Source organism: Dipodomys ordii, unplaced genomic scaffold, assembly GCF_000151885.1.
Source record: "Dipodomys ordii isolate 6190 unplaced genomic scaffold, Dord_2.0 Scaffold152, whole genome shotgun sequence".
Classification (NCBI taxonomy): domain Eukaryota; kingdom Metazoa; phylum Chordata; class Mammalia; order Rodentia; family Heteromyidae; genus Dipodomys; species Dipodomys ordii.
Window position 1 is genome coordinate 2,359,178 of NW_012267368.1, and position 16,803 is coordinate 2,375,980.

Sequence of the window (16,803 nt, forward strand, 5' to 3'; positions counted from 1 at the left end):
GGGCAGCACCTACAGAAGCACTGGGCAGGCGCGGGTTGTAGCGCAGGCGCAGGTCCCATCGCAGGGGCATGGGCGGCCCACCTGTGAAGTGCGGTCAGGAGCCCACCTGAAGGGAAGGACCTGTCACAGGACCCTGGGGTGAAGAAAAGCTGGAGAGACTGGGGCTGTGCACACCGAACGCCAGAGCTGTGCCCCGTGTGCTGGAGGAGGAGGCTGGAGAAAAAGGGCTGGAAAGTGAGGCCGGGAAGGCAGGATCCTGGAGGAGCTGAAAATGCAGGAGTTAGCAGAACAGGAAGCCATGGAAGGTTTGCACGGAGGAACCAGCGGCATTCTAGAACAATCCATGGAGGTGGAGCAGGCAGGTGGCTGGTCACGGGGGTAAGAAGGCAAGCCCGGCTGGAGGAACGGGGACTCAGCTCCCAAGTGAAGTAGCCACAGCACCTGGTGACCACGAATGGGGCGGAATTATGGAAACAAGGGCAGAGAAAGTACAGAACCGGCTTGTAGACACATCCACGGTCTCGGGCATGTTAAGAGTTTAGTTAGGTTATCCGAAAGGAAACTGCCACGTGGTCTTCAGGCAGGAAAGAGAAGTTGACTCCTAACCATCCCCCAGTGCAGGTTGGAGACACACATGGAAAAAGGGGGAGAGCACCTGGCTGGCCAGGAGGGGAGAGGGTGTGGCCACGCTGCCTGTGGACATGACCTCAGAGCCTGGGAACCTCCCAGTCAGAGGAAGGCCTGAAGGGCTGGTCCAGGATATGACCCCAGGTTGTCAGTTACCTAGGTAACACAGGTTCAGGACAGAGACTTAAACAGGAGGTGTCAGGGGAGTCTATGTGCAGATTCACACAGGGACTTGCAGGGCACTGGAGGCATGGCTCCAGAGGTACAGTGGCCTGCCTCACAGGCACAAGGCCCTCAACTCAAACCCCAGTACAATCAATCAAGCAAATGAATAAGGTTTTCATCTATCTCCTCAGCTTATGAGTGATGAGAAGCTGAGAATAAAAGGAAAAGCTTTCTGTCCAAGAAAAGAGGAAGAGAAGATACGAAAAATAAAAAGTGCAATTTAAAGTCAATTTGGGAATGCAAAGAAAAGAGCCAAGAGCCCCTTCCTCTTGTAGTGGGTCAGGAGATGATCCTTACCACTGGAGAAAGGGTCATCTGTAACAGGTGTGCTCACTTTTAATGAACAGGAGAAACAGGAAATGGATTTTATTAAATGCAGGGTAGATGTCTTAGAAATAGCCGACTAAAAAGTCCTCTGTGAGATAGAAAATTCACATAACATGGAAGACCTGGCTCACCATCACGACGGTTAGTGAGCACAGTCCTAGGGCGGCAATCAGCTCAGGCCCTCCAAACACAGCCCGCTTCCCTCAAACCAGCAACCTCCCTTCTCTCATCACCATTCTGACTGCTGGTGAGCTGTGCCTGGTTCTGTTCACAGCGACACTGAACCTTCATTTCAAGGCCAGCTACTCTAGCAATGACTTGAAGAACTGCCACAGAGAAACTAGAAGCCACTGCCAGGCTCAGAACTGATCAGAGTTAAAACAGACTCCTTACCTGTCCCTTATTATGACATCACCGCAGGACTGGCAATAAAAGGTGTAATGTTCCTGGGCTTGTGGGCTTTGATTAAACACTGAAACCAGTTCTAAAAGAAATCAATGAAATAGCAAGCCTTAGATGACTGGAACAAATGTATTAACATACTTAACAAGCTTACTAGCCACAATAACTTACCATAAACACACACCAATTACCATCTTCTGCTATTTCATTTAAAATTTCATTTCTAAACAAATGAAACACTAAAGGATCTGTCCGTGTTCAAAAAATTGAAGAAAAAGGGCTGTAGCCATTAGAAGCAGCAAGCAATCTTAAGTTCGTGTTAATTTGTATGAATTTTAAGGATTACAACCAACACATACAAAATCACGAAATACTGGAAAGTTTAAGCCTTAGCAATAATTGAAAATACCACAGTATAATTTCTCAGGGTCCACACAAATCTCTAGTGTACAAAGGTGAAATAAAATATTATCCTTTATCTATGGGCAGAAAAGAAGAGGCCCTAGCTAAGGAACCCACATTCATCCTTCCAGAGACAATAAACACATTTCCAGTGTAACACTGCCCTCTGCTGGGCACTGGCCCAGCTTGAAGGCCAGAATTGTTGGACTGGGGAGGGGGGGAGTTTGGGGGAGGGGGGAGTCTGGGGGGAGGGTGAGCACCGCCTATCAGACAGGGCTGAGGCAGGCCCTCTACAGATCCAGCTGTTACTCTAATGGGCAAACAGGACACATCCATATAATGCTAACTACAGCTGTTGCCAAAAGGGTGTTTTTACAGTTCAAAAGTCAAATGTTAAAAACCTCAAAACCCAAATCTCAACAGTGCTAAAAAATTCCAAGTCAGGTTAGCCTATGCTCACTTCAGCATGCACCTTCCTGATAATTATTCACACATTGGCAGAAAGCTTAAAGCAATTAAGTGCCCCGGAACTTACTTTGCATACCCTGTCACACACCACAGCACAGGCCTTTGAGTGCCTGACTTTCATACATTCTAATAAAATAAACAGGAGGCCAGGGAACACAAACAATATGCAAATCCACACAGAACCATCCATTCTGTAGTCCAACAGCTAAGACTAAACAGTGCATGTTGATCTAAATTTTGAAAAGAATTTCCAATAGTACTGTGAGCCTGGTGCTCTCAATTTCTCTGTTCCCAAGTTCCCACAGTGGCTTCCAGGCCTGGACACACAAGACTTCTGCTATGGCTACCAATGCTGGAGGAGAAGGTGAAGACACAGAAAGCCCAGAGCCTCAGCCTTAGAGCACAGCTTCTCCAAAAGTCCATCCTTCTCTCCACAAAGTCCAACCTCATTCCTAGTGTCACCTACACCATGAAGACCAGATGAAGACCAGGACAGCCTTCCTCCCCAGCCCTTGTGAAAAACCACTCTGTACCACTCACACTAGTCATCCCAAAATCCAGAACCGCAGTCAAAATAACACATCTTTTCCTATCTTTCCAGGAAACGAGGCGCCCAGTGGCTCACAGCTGTAGTCCTTCCTACTCAGGAGACCGAGACTTGATGACTGAGGTTCAAGTCAGTCCAGGCAAATCCATGAGGCTCTGATCTCCATTTAGCCAGCCAAAATCTGGAAGGGAACTCTGGCTCAAGTAGGAGAGTGCCAGACTTGAATGGAAAAAGCCAAGCCACAGTATAAGGCCCTGGATCAGCACCAGCAAGCACACACGTGCACACCCATGCACACCCCCCCACACACACAACACACACACACAAGCCAGGGAACTGCTCAACACCTGGAGGCTCCTTAGGGCAGTCCTTTGCCCCTCTTCCAGGCTCCACATAGCTCCAAGGAAAGACTCATTACATGGCCGAGGCAATGACATCCGAGGCGGTAGGGGAGAGGATGCAAGTTCCTCTCTGCTAATAGCCACAACATCAGTCCTTCACAAACTGTGTCCTCAAGGAAGCAGTCACTTTATGCAATAAATAATCATGAGATCTTATAGGAAGACACTCTTCTACAGCCTTACTGAATTTGTATGTCATCCCATCCCTGAAATTGTAACCATCTTAGCAACAATCAAATTCCACAGCACTGTTTACCCATGCACGCATCTCCACATCTGCAATGGTGTCTGCCCGATGGGTAAATTCCACCACTGCATCCTATGGTCAAACGTCATATCCTGACTTTCAGTCCTTCACTCAAGCCTGAGTCGCTGCCTGTGCTGTTATTTTGGCTTTGTTTAACCTCAGTACTTTGCTAAGCGCAAGCTTCACTTATGTGTTCTGATCTGGGCCCATCTCTTAGAAGGCATGCTCCAAAAGAGGATGTTCCCTTCTATATAATGGGCAAGATCAATGCTCTGCACATACTATGAGCTGATTTGCTGAATAAGTGGATCTCTGGGAATGTTGGCTTTGAATCATGATCTTATATCAATGTGACATCTCATGTCAGATTCTTCACAATTACAATCTGGTAAGCCAGGAAATTTTATCATTCAAGAAACAAGACAAAGCCAGGTGCAGGTGGCTCATGACTATAATCCTAGCTACATAGGAGGCTGAGATTTGAGGACCAATTTGAAACTAGCTCAGGTAGGAAATCTGAGAGTCTGATCTCCAATTAACCATGGGGAGAAAAAAAAAGCCAGAGTGGAGGTGTGACCCAAGTGGCAGAATGCCAGCCCAGTAAAAAAGCCAAGTAAGAGTTTGAGGCCCTGAATTCAAGCCATAGCACCAGTCCAAAGGGGGGGAAGGGGAGGAGGAGGGATGGAAGGAAGCAAAAATAAAGGAAGGAAAGGAAGGAAGGAAGAGAGAGGGAGAGGGCCCCCATGGGACAGGAAAAATCTCTGTACCTTCAGCTGACTGTTATGAACCTAAAAGTGTTCTAAAGCTTAAAGTCTATTTAAAACAAAAAAACTAAAACACTAAACAAAGCCTTAGCAGGGTAGCCTGAGCCCCGGGGACTCCCTCAGTCTCCAGCCCTCTCAGGCCACGGATGACCAGTCTTTCCCTTAGGCAAAGCACACCTTGAAGGGAAATCACCTCTGACTCATCTAGTAAACTCAAAGGGGCCACATTACTCACTGGGGCAGGGCTCAGCGCAGGCCTGCAGGCGCAGGTGCAGTCCATCTCCGGGTACATACTGCAGCCCACCGCAGGTAGAAGGGGCCAGCCTGACCTCTGCTGGAAGCTGGATGTCAGTGCAGCCCTCTGGGCTTCTCACCTGCAGGGAGGACCACCTCACACTCACTTCCAAGGGCAGGCCTCCTTCTTTGGGTTCGCTGGTAATAGAAATATAAAACATACGAATTACTTAAAGAAACAGGAGCTGACAAAGATCTCAGCGCCTCTCCCACAGAGGCCCTAACATCAATGACCCAGAAAAACACTAGCAAAAAGATCTTGAAGGAAGCCATCCTCACTGGACCTAGGCCAGAAAGGACCCTTTACTGCCATTGTAACATCAAAGTCCTGTGTCCTGGTTTTTATCCTTGCTCCTCAAACCAGCATTAAAATAAGCTGAGCTTGTTATGTTGGCTCACACGTGTAACACAACTCAGGAGCCTGAGATATGAGTTCGTGGTTCAAAGCCAGCCCAGGCAAGAAAGTCTGTGAGATTCTTATCTCCAATTAATAAGCAAAAAGTTGGACATGGAGCTGAGGCTCAAGTGGTAGAGAGCCAACCTATAATGAAAAAGCTCAGGAAGAGCGCCCAGGTCCTGAATTCAAACCCTGATACTGGCACAAGAAAAATAAAGTTTCAAGATATTAAGATCTCACTCCCTCTATGTGAAACAGCTGTCACAAGAAAAACATACAAAATGTACTCAGGGGTCCAAAGCATTAAAACTGCTGCTAACAAGGGGGAGAAAGCCTCTTTCTCCCAAAGTTTGTGTAGTCTCCTTGAAATGAATGAAGCAATAAGATCCAGTGTTCCTCTCCTGTGCTCCCTGCACATAGGTGTTCTAGTGATCTAGTGACCGTCCACATCTGCACACACAGGTGTTAGTGGCCATCTATGTCTGCACCCACAGGCATGTTAGTGACGTTCATCTCTGTGCACACAGACATGTGACATCCACGTTCATGTGTGCACACACACAGGAGTGTTAGTGACATACACGTCTGCGCACACACAGCTGTTAGTGACTGTCCACATCTGCACACACAGGTGTGTTAGTACGTCCATCTCCGGACACATAGAGGTGTTAGTGATGTCTACGTCCATGTACACACATGAGTGTTAGTGCCGTTCATCGTGCACACACAGGTGTTAGTGATGTCCACATCTGCACACACAGGTGTGTTAGTGACGTCCATCTCCACGCACACACACAGGCAGTGTTAGTGACGTCTACATCAGCACACAGGCATGTTAGTGACGTCAGGGTCTTCACACACACACAGGCGTGTTAGTGACGTCCACGTCCGTGCACACACACAGGCGTGTTAGTGATGTCCACGCGTGCACACACAGGTGTGTTAGTGACGTCCACATCCGCGCGCACACAGGTGTTAGAGGTCCACATCTGCACACACAGGCGTGTTAGTGACGTCCGCGTCCGCGCGCACACAGAGGTGTTAGAGAGGTCCACATCTGCGCACACACAGGCATGTCAGTGACGTCCGCGTCCGCGCGCACACACAGGTGTTAGAGGTGCACATCTGCACACACAGGCGTGTCAGTGACGTCCGCGTCCGCGCGCACACACAGGTGTTAGAGAGGTCCACATCGGCACACACAGGCGTGTTAGTGACGTCCGCGTCCGCGCACAGCAGGCTGGGAGGGGAGGAGGCCTCGAGGCGGGAACCACCGTGCGCTGGAGCCCGGCAGACAGGCCGCTGCCTCGGGCACGGACTCCATCCCGTGCCCGGTGTGCGTGCTGGTCCTGAGCCTTGAACTCGGGCCCTGGAGAGGGTCCCTGCGCTTCCTGCTCAAGACCAGCACGGCGGCTCCGCGTGGCCGCACCGTCCGGCTTCGGCCTCCGGGGCAGCTGGGGCCGCGGGCGTGCGGGCGTGCTCGGAGGCTCGGGTGCCGGCCCGGGGCCACTCTAGGTAGTCGAGGCGCGGCAAGCGTCTGGAAGGAAAACTCGGAGGTCCCGCAGCCGGCGCGCCCCCTGCCCCGCGCCCCGCACTCTCACCCCACTACCAGTAGCGCGCTCTGCAGCCGTCTCCGCACCTCCAGGAACGCACGCACCTCAGCCGCCATCGCCGCGCCGCGAGGGGCGGGCGAGGCGTCGGGGCGTGGCCAGCGGCGGGGCGTGGCCAGCGGCGGGGCGTGGCCAGCGGCGGGGCGTGGCCCGGGGCAGGGGCGGAACCTGGCCTGGGGACAGGTTCTAGCGCCGGGGCGGGGCCCGAGCGGGGCGAGGGCTGGAGTTAGGCGGGTCCTGTGGTGGGGCGGGGCCGCAGGGAAGGAGCCGCACGTGTGGCGGCGGCAGGGGCGACGCCCACCCGGAACTGGGGCGGGCGCCGAGCGCCCTCTGCCGGGCGCCGAGCGCCCCACGCTGGAGGCGTGGGAACGGAGGCGTGGTCCGAATCCCGCCAGGCCTGTGGCTTTACCGGGTCTGCAAACTGCTGCAGAGCGTGGGATCGCAGGCCCGAAGACGAGACTCCCCCCGGGCGCGCGCTTACAGTATTTTACAGAAGCAAAACTAACGCAGAGAAACCCTCATTTCATTGCTGCTGGAAAGTGATTTTTGAAAGTCTTACAGGACAAGCCACGGGATCTTGTGGGTCGCAAGTACTTCCACTGGAGAAATAAAAGACTGTAGAACACACTGGAACTGCAACGGGACTTCTCGAAAGACAGAAGGCTATAACCAGCAGGGATAGTTCGTGTAAAGCCAAACCATTGGGGTTCCATTTTGTCATCTCAAGGTCACAATGGCCGTACGCCAAACATAACTTGGAAGCATTCTGAAAAAAGTTCTTGAATGTGTCTAATGACACTAAGTTTCCTAAGGTGCGGTTTGGAGGTTGTTATTTTTAAGTTTCCCTTGCGTTGGCCCCGGGCCTCGAACTCACGTTCTGGACGCTGTTACTTACGTTTTTTGCGCAAGGCTAGCGCTCCACCTCTCGAGCCTCAGCTCCATTTCCAGCTTTTTGCTAGTGAGTGACAGCCAGGGGCGGGGCCATGGGAGGGGTGGGCGCTGGTTGGAGGGGGCGGGTCCAGACCTGGGAGCGGGGGGGCGGAGCCGGGAGCGCGGGCCTCCGACGTCGACGCTGGCGTGCGCGCGCGGTGCACGCTGGGAGCTGTCACTAGGCCCCGCGCTCCGGGCCTCCGTTTCGCTTCCCGGTTGCCAGGAGAGCGGCGCCGGCGGGGGCGGCCGAGCCCGCGACCCGCGACCGCCTCTTCCTCCGCGAGCCCGCGACTGCTGACCGCGTCCGTCCCTCCGCGAGCCCTTGACAGGTGACCGCGTCCGTTCCCCCCCACACACGCACACTCCCCGCACGTCCGTGCCCGCGAGGCCGCGAACCGCTCCGGTTCCAGCCGGAGCCCGGCCGGCCCGGCCCTTCCGGCTGCGGTGGCGTCGGGTGTCGCCGCCGTGGAGCCGGGCGCCGCGCGGGGACCTCGGGCGCAGGGTGGAGGGTGACCGCGGCCGGGGTGGGTGGCGGGGAAGCCGGGCGAAGCGGGCCCCACGGCGGGGCGGGCGCGCCCAGTCAGCTCTTCGCCGGGGAAAACGAGGCACGGGGCGCTCTCAGGGCCGGACCCGCGGGGCGGGGAAGGAGTTAACCGCCCCGGCCTCGGGTCTCCAAGCCCGCGGCTCCCGGCTTCCCCGGTTCTCACCTTGCCCAAGGGGGCGGAAGGCCCGCACGCCGCTGGCGTGTGCGTTTTTTAGGGCAGAGTGGATGGTGTGCTAACCTTGCGTTACCCTAAAGTTCTACGGAACTGGAGAAAGTTCCAGATGAGAAGCAGCCGCCGTCGGTAGTCAAATCCATCCAAAGATGACAAAAGTAGAAGCCCAGAAATGTGGAGAGCCAGTGAAAGGAGCTCTTGTTGGACGTGGTTGGCTATTGTGTCTGTGGACATTTGGATTCTGTTTGTAAATGTTAATTGGGCTTCTAGAAATAACGCGTGTCAGCATTGTGTGCCAGAGTAACGAGCACAGTACCTGATAGTTCACTTGGTGATTGGGCATTGAGCACCAGTTAGGAGTAAATCAAAGCCCTAAGTGGTGTAGAGGTCTTATTTTAATGATTGCTTTCAGCAAAACTTCATTCCTCAGGAATGGCTAAGCAATCCCAGTCACCAGCTGGACTTCATTATTAGGGTGGCAGTTTTCAACAAAGCATTAAAAATCCCGAGGTTTGTTTTCCACAAGTGAAGCACGCCAGGAGTTAATGCACATTGAAGGTAAACGAGGAAATGTGACACTGTGACACCGGTGTTAAACATGATTTGTTATCAATTACACGTTTGCCTGCGTCACTCCAGAAGTCCTGTTCTGTAGAAGTCGCAGAAAGCGCCCTGGCCTGCATAAGTGCTGAGTTTATTGGTGACCTGTGTGCTCTCTCTAGGCCTTAGCTTTGGGGTGTGCCCTTTGCTTTGCTTTTTGTTTAGCAATGCTTGGGATGGACTCCAGGTCCTGGCCCATGCTCCCTATGCATTCTACCCAGTGACCCAAGCCTTCAGCCCAGGCTGATGTTTCCACTGAATACCAAAGCATTCATTAGGATTCCCCTAAAGACTGCTTAATAACATCCTAGTTACTGGGGAGACTGAGATCGGAGTATCATAATTCAAAGCTAGCCCCAAAACAAGAGTCTGTGATACTTCAGTTAGCCACCAAACAACAAAGTGGAGCTGGGGTTTAAGTGGTAGAGTGCCACAGTTAAGGAGCCACACTTGAGCCCTGAGTTCAAGCCCCAGTAACTACACACAATGAAGGTTATAGCAGATGGCTTGGGATCTGGAAGATCACTTGGTTAAGTGCAACTTTTGACATAAACACTTTTCTTACACAGACAGGACTCCTCAAAAGTTATGACTGTGCTTACATATACATAAATTTCAGAAGTTTGTTTTCATAGCATTTTCTAAATTTACCTAGCCAGAGAGCCTGTTTTCTTATAGTTATCCTGTTTGTATTTCTTAGAATAAAATTTGAAAATTGCTATACTTGAGCCAAGTCCATTTTCAACTCTAAAAATTCCTTTTGTTTGTTAGCACATTAAACAAAAGCATTACTGATCCTTAGTAAAACTTTAATATTAGGGAAACACACTTCTGTGAGTCTTTACTGTTCATTTTCAAGGGGATGTCTTCCTGGTCTCTTGACGCTTTTTTTGAACTATAATTAACTCATACTTTGAATTTGATTTTATGATCATTATTGATTTTATTCAGAATGGTGTTTTAAGAGTCCAACAAGTGAAGACATGCTGATAATCACATTACTTTTGTGATAACAATTTCCCTCTTCTAGTTAAGAATTCTTAAAACTAAAACCTATATTACCTGGAAGGTACTTAATATTTCATAACTACATAATTTTTAAGTAGGTAATCAAAAGGAGCTAAAGGCTAAAATGCATTCTGAGACGGTTATTTCTAAATTACTAGCAACAGGATCTAAGTGTTGAATGCATTCTTAAATTATTTTGCTAAATTCCTTAAAGTGGTATTGATCGCTTTTTGTCACTAATAAAAATAATTGGCATTAAAGGAGGACAGGACCTTGCTCAGGTCCCCTCTCCAGCCTTGGCTCTGTTGACACTCATTGTGGTGGGGCAGGATGTCCCAGCAGCAGGAGGCTGTGTCACCTCGTGGTAGACTGGAAGCCCAGACAGACAGACAGTGAGGACAGCCCTCAAGAGCTTTCCAGTGATCCGCTAACTTCAACTATGCACCTGCACTACGGTTTCCACCACCATGTGAAGACCACACCTCAGATCAGGGAGCCTTCTGTGGGGTGCTTCCTCTCCATACCACATCAGCTGATACTGGTATACTCCAGAACCCATGAAAATAACTGAATTCCCTTGTCTTTCTGCTTTTTAATTATTTTTTATTTTTCTGGAGTGAGAGCTCAGGTCCTCAAGCTTGCTCAGCTGGCAATCTTCCCTTGAGTCACCACTTCAGCCCAGCTTTTTGCTATATTTTGAATGTGGAATCTGGAGGACTTTTTTTTTTTTTTCACCAGAGCTGGCTTTGATCCTCCAGATCCCAGCATCCTCAGTAGCTAGAATTACAGGCTGGAGCACCAGCTCCTATTTGATTTAATTTGTTTTTAAGGGAGTGGTTGGTAGTACTGGGCTTTGAACTCAAGGCTCCAGACTTGCTAGGCAGGCTCTCTCCCACCTGAGCCCCCTTTTCTCTGATGTTTTTGAGTTAGGGTCTTGATTTGATCCAGATCTGCAGGTCCTCCAGACTACGATTCTCCTGTTTGTCCTTCTCCTCACTTGTTCTATTGAAATAGGATCTCACTAACTTTTTGCCCAGATTGTCCACTAACCACAACCCTCCTAATCTCCAAAAAGCTAGGATTACAGGTGTGAGCCGCTAGCACCTGGCTTCCCTTTTCTGTTCATTCTTTCTCTTAACCAAGCTGAGGCTGAAATTTCAGCAACCTTTCCTTTTGTAGGTCAATGATAATATCACATTTATAAAGGAAAAATTTTCATACAACAAAATGCACCTGTTTTGTGGTATGTTTCAAGGGTGTTTAAGGAATGTGTACCCTGTAGCCATTAACAAAATCAAATGGCTATGCCATCATCTGGACATCTGTATTCTTTCCTCTCTTGGAATTCTCTTTCTACATGTCAGTTCATGTCTGTGAATCCACTCTGATTAGCTCATTTTGAATTAATTTTTCCTCTGACCTTCCTATGTGTTAAGATTCTTCTCTGCACTTCTCTGATAGCTAGGCCATAGCAAGTACTTATTTATTGATCAGATGGATTAATGTCGTCTTTCTGAAACTTAGGTTATTCTTAGATCATCAGCAAAATTCTGGCCTTACTTGTGTATTTCCTGTATACCATTTCTTTACATCAGTGTGATTATTAAAATTGTTTTTAAAGAAAATTAGAAATAACTATATTAAAACCTGGTAGCTCTTGCCATAAACAAAAGGTAGACATGTAGATCAAAACAAGGAAAACAACAAAACAATGTTCTTGGCTTCTGACTACAAACCATAGTTCTCTAAAGAGATGCCCTTTGTTTAAAAGGAGCCTCGCCAGGATTTCTGTGATGATACCTTGCTAGCAGCAAGCAGACTCTCGTCTAGGTTCAGTCAGAGGAACTGGAAGAGCGGGAAGAAGGTGTGACTATGCTCGCTTGTTTCAGTGTCATGTAGCCCAGTCCTTCCAGGAGAGGGACTGGATCAATCTGGATTTCAGAGATTATGAAATCAAGCTTCATGTAGAAGTGTACTAGAGCTAATTTCAAAAATATAATAGGATGAAAACAATATTATTGAATCAGGTATCTTTTTCAAAAGTGTCCCTAAATGTTGCTTTTATAAATAAAACACTAGCATCATATACTCAGAGGTAACCTTCTAACTAAAAGGAAAAAAATCTTTTAAAAAAACCTATAGCAACCTTGTATATAATAACTGTTGTTACTGGAGTGATAAAATGCGAATATGCTTATCTGAATGCTCTGTAAAAGGCAATACACTTTTGTCACTTTGCATATATGTCCATCTTGGCAAGGGCAATTTTAGTCTTTTTCCCTGGGAAAAGAAAAAAGTGACATTCTCGGGGCTGGGAAGGTGGCTCAGTGGTAGAGTGCTTGCCTTGCATGCATGAGGCCCTGGTTTCGATTCCTCAGCACCACATAAGCAGAAAAAGCCGGAAGTGGTGCTGTGGCTTCAGTGGTAAAGTGCTAGCCTTGAGCTGAAGAGCTGAGGGACAGTGCCCAGGCCCAGAGTTCAGGCCCTACAACCGACCAAAAAAAAAAAAAGGCATTCCCTTATGGAAGGAGTTTCATATGAACCAGCAGGAAAATAAGTTCTCTGCCTTTTCCTTGTATATCTTTTAATGCGTCTTACATTTCTAGTTACTAGGTTAATGACCATGTATCTAGATTATAAACCTATTAGGTTCATAAGCAAAGAGATCAAATAAATACACCTGTACATAAAAAAATGACAAGTGATTATAATGGATAGTCAAAACACACAGTAATATTCTACTTGGCCAAAGATAGGTTGCTATAAATCTAAGGTTCAGATTTACAGCTTCAAATTGGAAGTTGAGCTGTTTGGGATGCATTCAGTCAGTATCCTGAGAGCCTTTTCCCAAACGACTGGGTTCTTGTTTCTTTTCTGTAAAATAAGGCAGCACTATAGAAAGTGTGAATAAACTGTCTCCATTGAGGAAAGACAACTCAGTAATCAGAAAAACTATCACAGCATGGCACTCTGTCCTTTGAATCAGCCAGGTAGATACCCCTGTATTTTTCAGTTGCTTCTGGTTGTTCCGATCCACTATAAAAGAGGGCTATAAAAAACATCAACTGTCTGAAACCCGTAGGATATTTGCCATTTCCATCACATTTTCCAGGTAAATTTCCTATAATGCTCTGTCAGTGTGGTCTCAGATCATCGAGTATGCCTGTTGCATTGCTTCACATTAAAGAACTCAAACAGTGCCTTTTTTTTTGGGGGGGGGGTCTGGTTGTGGGGCCTAAACTCTGGGCCTGGGCGCTGTCCCTCAGCTCTTCAGCTCAAGGCTAGTGCTCTATTACTTGAGCCACAGCGCCACTTCCAGCTTTTTTCTTTTTGCTTATGTGGTGCTGAGGAATCGAACTCAGGGCCTCATGCATGCAAGGCAAGCGCTTTACCACTGAGCCACCTTCCCAGCCCTCAAACAGTGGCTTTTTTATACACACTCATGTCTAATGAAGTGTCTCACAGAACTTCCTGAAGAGAGATTTTCTTCCAGGAATAAAAAAAGTAGAATATTGTTTTTATCAAGGTAGTTTTTAAGTCATTTTATAGGAAATACAGATTTAAGTGACTTCTTCCACCAACTACAAGTTCAGCTTTGAACCTAGATGATGGAGTTCTAGCGATGTGATTATTTTATGGCATCTGCCATTTTAGCAGAAGACTATCGTCAAGTACCATGCCCCACAAACACCACAACCTGCGAGCACTGATTTCATAATCTGTGTGATTAGTTCTATGTGATGTGATCACTCCTGTGTAGTACTCTGTCTTCTCTAAGTTGCAGAAGTTGTCATTTAAACAAGGAAAAGTACTATTTAAGCTTGTTTTCGTTATGTATTACACATGATACATTTCTCAGACTATAATGATTTAAAACAGTCTTCTCACAGCTCCTACCAGAAAGGCCAAGGGAGCTACTGGGCTGTCAGGTTCTGGCTGGAGTTTCCCCGTGCAGTTGCAATCTGGGGTTGTCTGTAGTGCGGACAGCTGGAGGTTTGCTTGAAATTGGAAAGTTCACTTCCAGAGTGGCTCACTCTCAGGACTGACCTGTCATTTCTGGGTGTTGGATGGAAAAGAGGAACTTCTCTGCAGGGCTACTTGGATATGCTCATAACACCGAAGCTCAGGCCCCACAGTGGGTAATCCCAGTGTTGATTACAATGTCCTGTTTTTGGAAGAGGATGAACACTGAGTTCAGGTTTAGCATTAAGATCTAGGTCCTATTATTTAAACTTATTACCCTAGTAGGACATGATTCATGTGCTTTCAACCATAAAGAAATAGCTGGGCACTATTGACTCACACCTACAGTCCTAGCCACTCAGGAGGCTGAGATCTGAGGATCACAGTTCTAAGCTAACCAGGACAGAAAAGTCAGATTTTCTCACCAATTAACCCACAGACATGTTCCCTGGAATGTGGCTCAAGTGGTATAGCCCCAGCAGAGAAACAAAGTACAAGCCCAAATGAAAGTTCCAGCACCAGCACAAATATATAAGTGTATATGTGTATATGTATGTCTGTATATACATATCTATGTGTAAAGTTTTCTTCTACCTGATCTTTATACCTCCAATTACCACCTGTCCACAGAGAGCAATCAGTTCTTATGTTTTCTTTTAAGAGATGTATATGCAAATCTAAATATACATGTGTATATATGTGTGTATATCTGTGTATATATGTCTATATATGAATATACATAATACACATGTGTATATGTGTATAAATAATACGCATAATACACTGTGTGCATGTATATTTATATGTAATGCACATCCTCTTACGTAAATAATAGCATTATAAACCCTGTTCTATAGCATACTTTTTGCAGTTCCTGTGTCCTCGGAGCATTTTCTGAATCAACTTGAAGACTTTATTTGTTCTCTTTTACCAGCTGAGCATATTATGGTATCATTCAATTTTTATAATGTTTATTGATTACTCATTGTGAGTAAAGCACTTTGCTAGGATCTAGAGATGTGAAAACTAAAACGATGAGAGTAATTATAACCCCTGGGAGTCAGTTACAATAAAGTACTGTAAGTTCTGTGTTCGAGAAAGTGTAATATGAGAGGTGTTCCCAGACAGAGGTTGGACATATCAGAAGGAATGGTCAGGGAAGACACCACCAAGGGCATAGCTCTGAGACTTGAAGAGCAGGATGAGGAGGCATTGACCAGTCCAAATTGGGATCTTTTGTTTCACGCAGAAGTAATAAAAATTGGCTATCAAAAAAAATCTTTGACATTTTCAAGAAAGTAGATGGAGCTGGAGAACGCCATCATGTTGAATGAGCTAAGCTAAAAAAAGTTGCATGTGCACATGTACATAAGTTTGCATACAAAGAATGATGTAGGTAGACATATGTACTTATTTACATATAAAGAACATGATTGTAACTGTGGAACTTTCAGGGGATGGGAGAGAATGAGAATGATAGAGGCAGAATAATACCAGAATACATTATCTAGGCATGAAGTTAGACACAAAGCAACTTTATTGAATGAAAGAGGAGGGGATAAATGTTACTAAATTATATATGCATGTGAAATATGGTTTTAAAAAACCCTATTCCCACTTTTTTATGTGTTAATACACATAAAACAATGAATAGCCAGAATGAAAACAGGCTTTGTTGGAAGGGTGTGGACGAGGATGGGGTAATGACAAGGGTGAGTAAGGGTGAATACGTTACGCATGTGTAAAAGTAGAATGGTACAACCCGTTAAACTTGTCTTAAGAGGGATGAGTGGTGGAGGATTTTAGGAGTAAAGTGTATAATGGTGGAATTACTGCAATGAAACCCCCCTAGTGCAACTCTCTTGATAAAAATCTTTCAAACAGAGTAGAAAGCTATAGTAAACAAACTGGCATAAACACAGAGATTGTTGGAATAAAAGCCCTTAAATATGATCAAAGGACCTTCAGCTCAAGTACCAAGATAACCCAATAGGATTATCAGTCTTCTCAACAGAGTGCTGGGAAGACTGCGTATATACGTGGAGGAGAATGAAACTAGACCCCTGATGCCCTGACATGTACAGACATTAACACTGAATGAAATAGAGATCTAAAATAAAATGTAGGAGAAAAGATGGGAGAAAGGCTTCAGAACATAGTTTTGCAATAGGTTTGGGGAAATTACAGGTAATCAAAGATAGGCAGATAAGATTATAAAAGTCTAAAAGTTTTTTTTTTAAATCTAAAAGTTTTCTGTATATGGAAGGACACTATCAACAGTGAAAAGGCAAACTATGGCATAGGAGGAAACATTTACAAATCACATCTGATAAGAGGCTAATTGCCAAAATACATTAAGAAATTCTACAATTCAACAGTAACAACCCAATTTTAAAATGGACCATTGGATAAACATTTATTGTTAAATTGTCAACCAATAATGTCACTATGAAATTAGAATGACTACTATAAAAAAACAACTGTTGGTGAGCATGTACAGAAGCTAGAACCCTGTGTGCTGTCGACAGTAATGTAAAATGATAGAGCTGCTATGAAAAGCAGGATAGTTCCCCCCAAAATTAAAAATAAAATGAATCCTGTGATCCAGCAATCCTATTTCTGGTTATATATCCAAAAGAATGAGATATTTTTTTTTGCATGCCCATGTTGATTACAGGGTAGTCAAAAGGTAGAAACAATCTAAATGTATATACACATAATATATGGGAATATTCAGCCTTAGGAAAGAAGGAAATTCTGATGCATTATAACATGAATGAGTCTTAAGGACATTATGCTAAGTGAAATAAGCCAGCTAAAAAGACAGATATTATATGGCTTCAGTTATAAGAAGATATCTACAGTCAGATTCCTG

The 16,803-nt window shown here is 46.4% G+C and overlaps 2 protein-coding genes across 2 annotated transcripts in view; one reads left to right on the plus strand and one right to left on the minus strand.

Moving 5' to 3' along the window:
• The window catches only part of Ube3d (ubiquitin protein ligase E3D), a 100,692-nt gene extending 92,101 nt beyond the window's left edge, over positions 1–8,591 (minus strand). Inside the window, exons 1-4 of the mRNA XM_013032260.1 lie at positions 8,434–8,591; positions 6,703–7,212; positions 4,646–4,842; positions 1,573–1,663 (exon numbers count right to left, since the gene is read on the minus strand). Coding sequence (XP_012887714.1) covers positions 1,573–1,663; positions 4,646–4,842; positions 6,703–7,212; positions 8,434–8,591 — 956 coding nt within the window. The remainder of the gene's footprint in view (positions 1–1,572; positions 1,664–4,645; positions 4,843–6,702; positions 7,213–8,433) is intronic.
• The window catches only part of Dopey1 (dopey family member 1), a 72,832-nt gene continuing 63,910 nt past the window's right edge, over positions 7,882–16,803 (plus strand). Inside the window, exon 1 of the mRNA XM_013032276.1 lies at positions 7,882–7,970. The gene's annotated coding sequence lies outside the window, so the exon portion shown is untranslated. The remainder of the gene's footprint in view (positions 7,971–16,803) is intronic.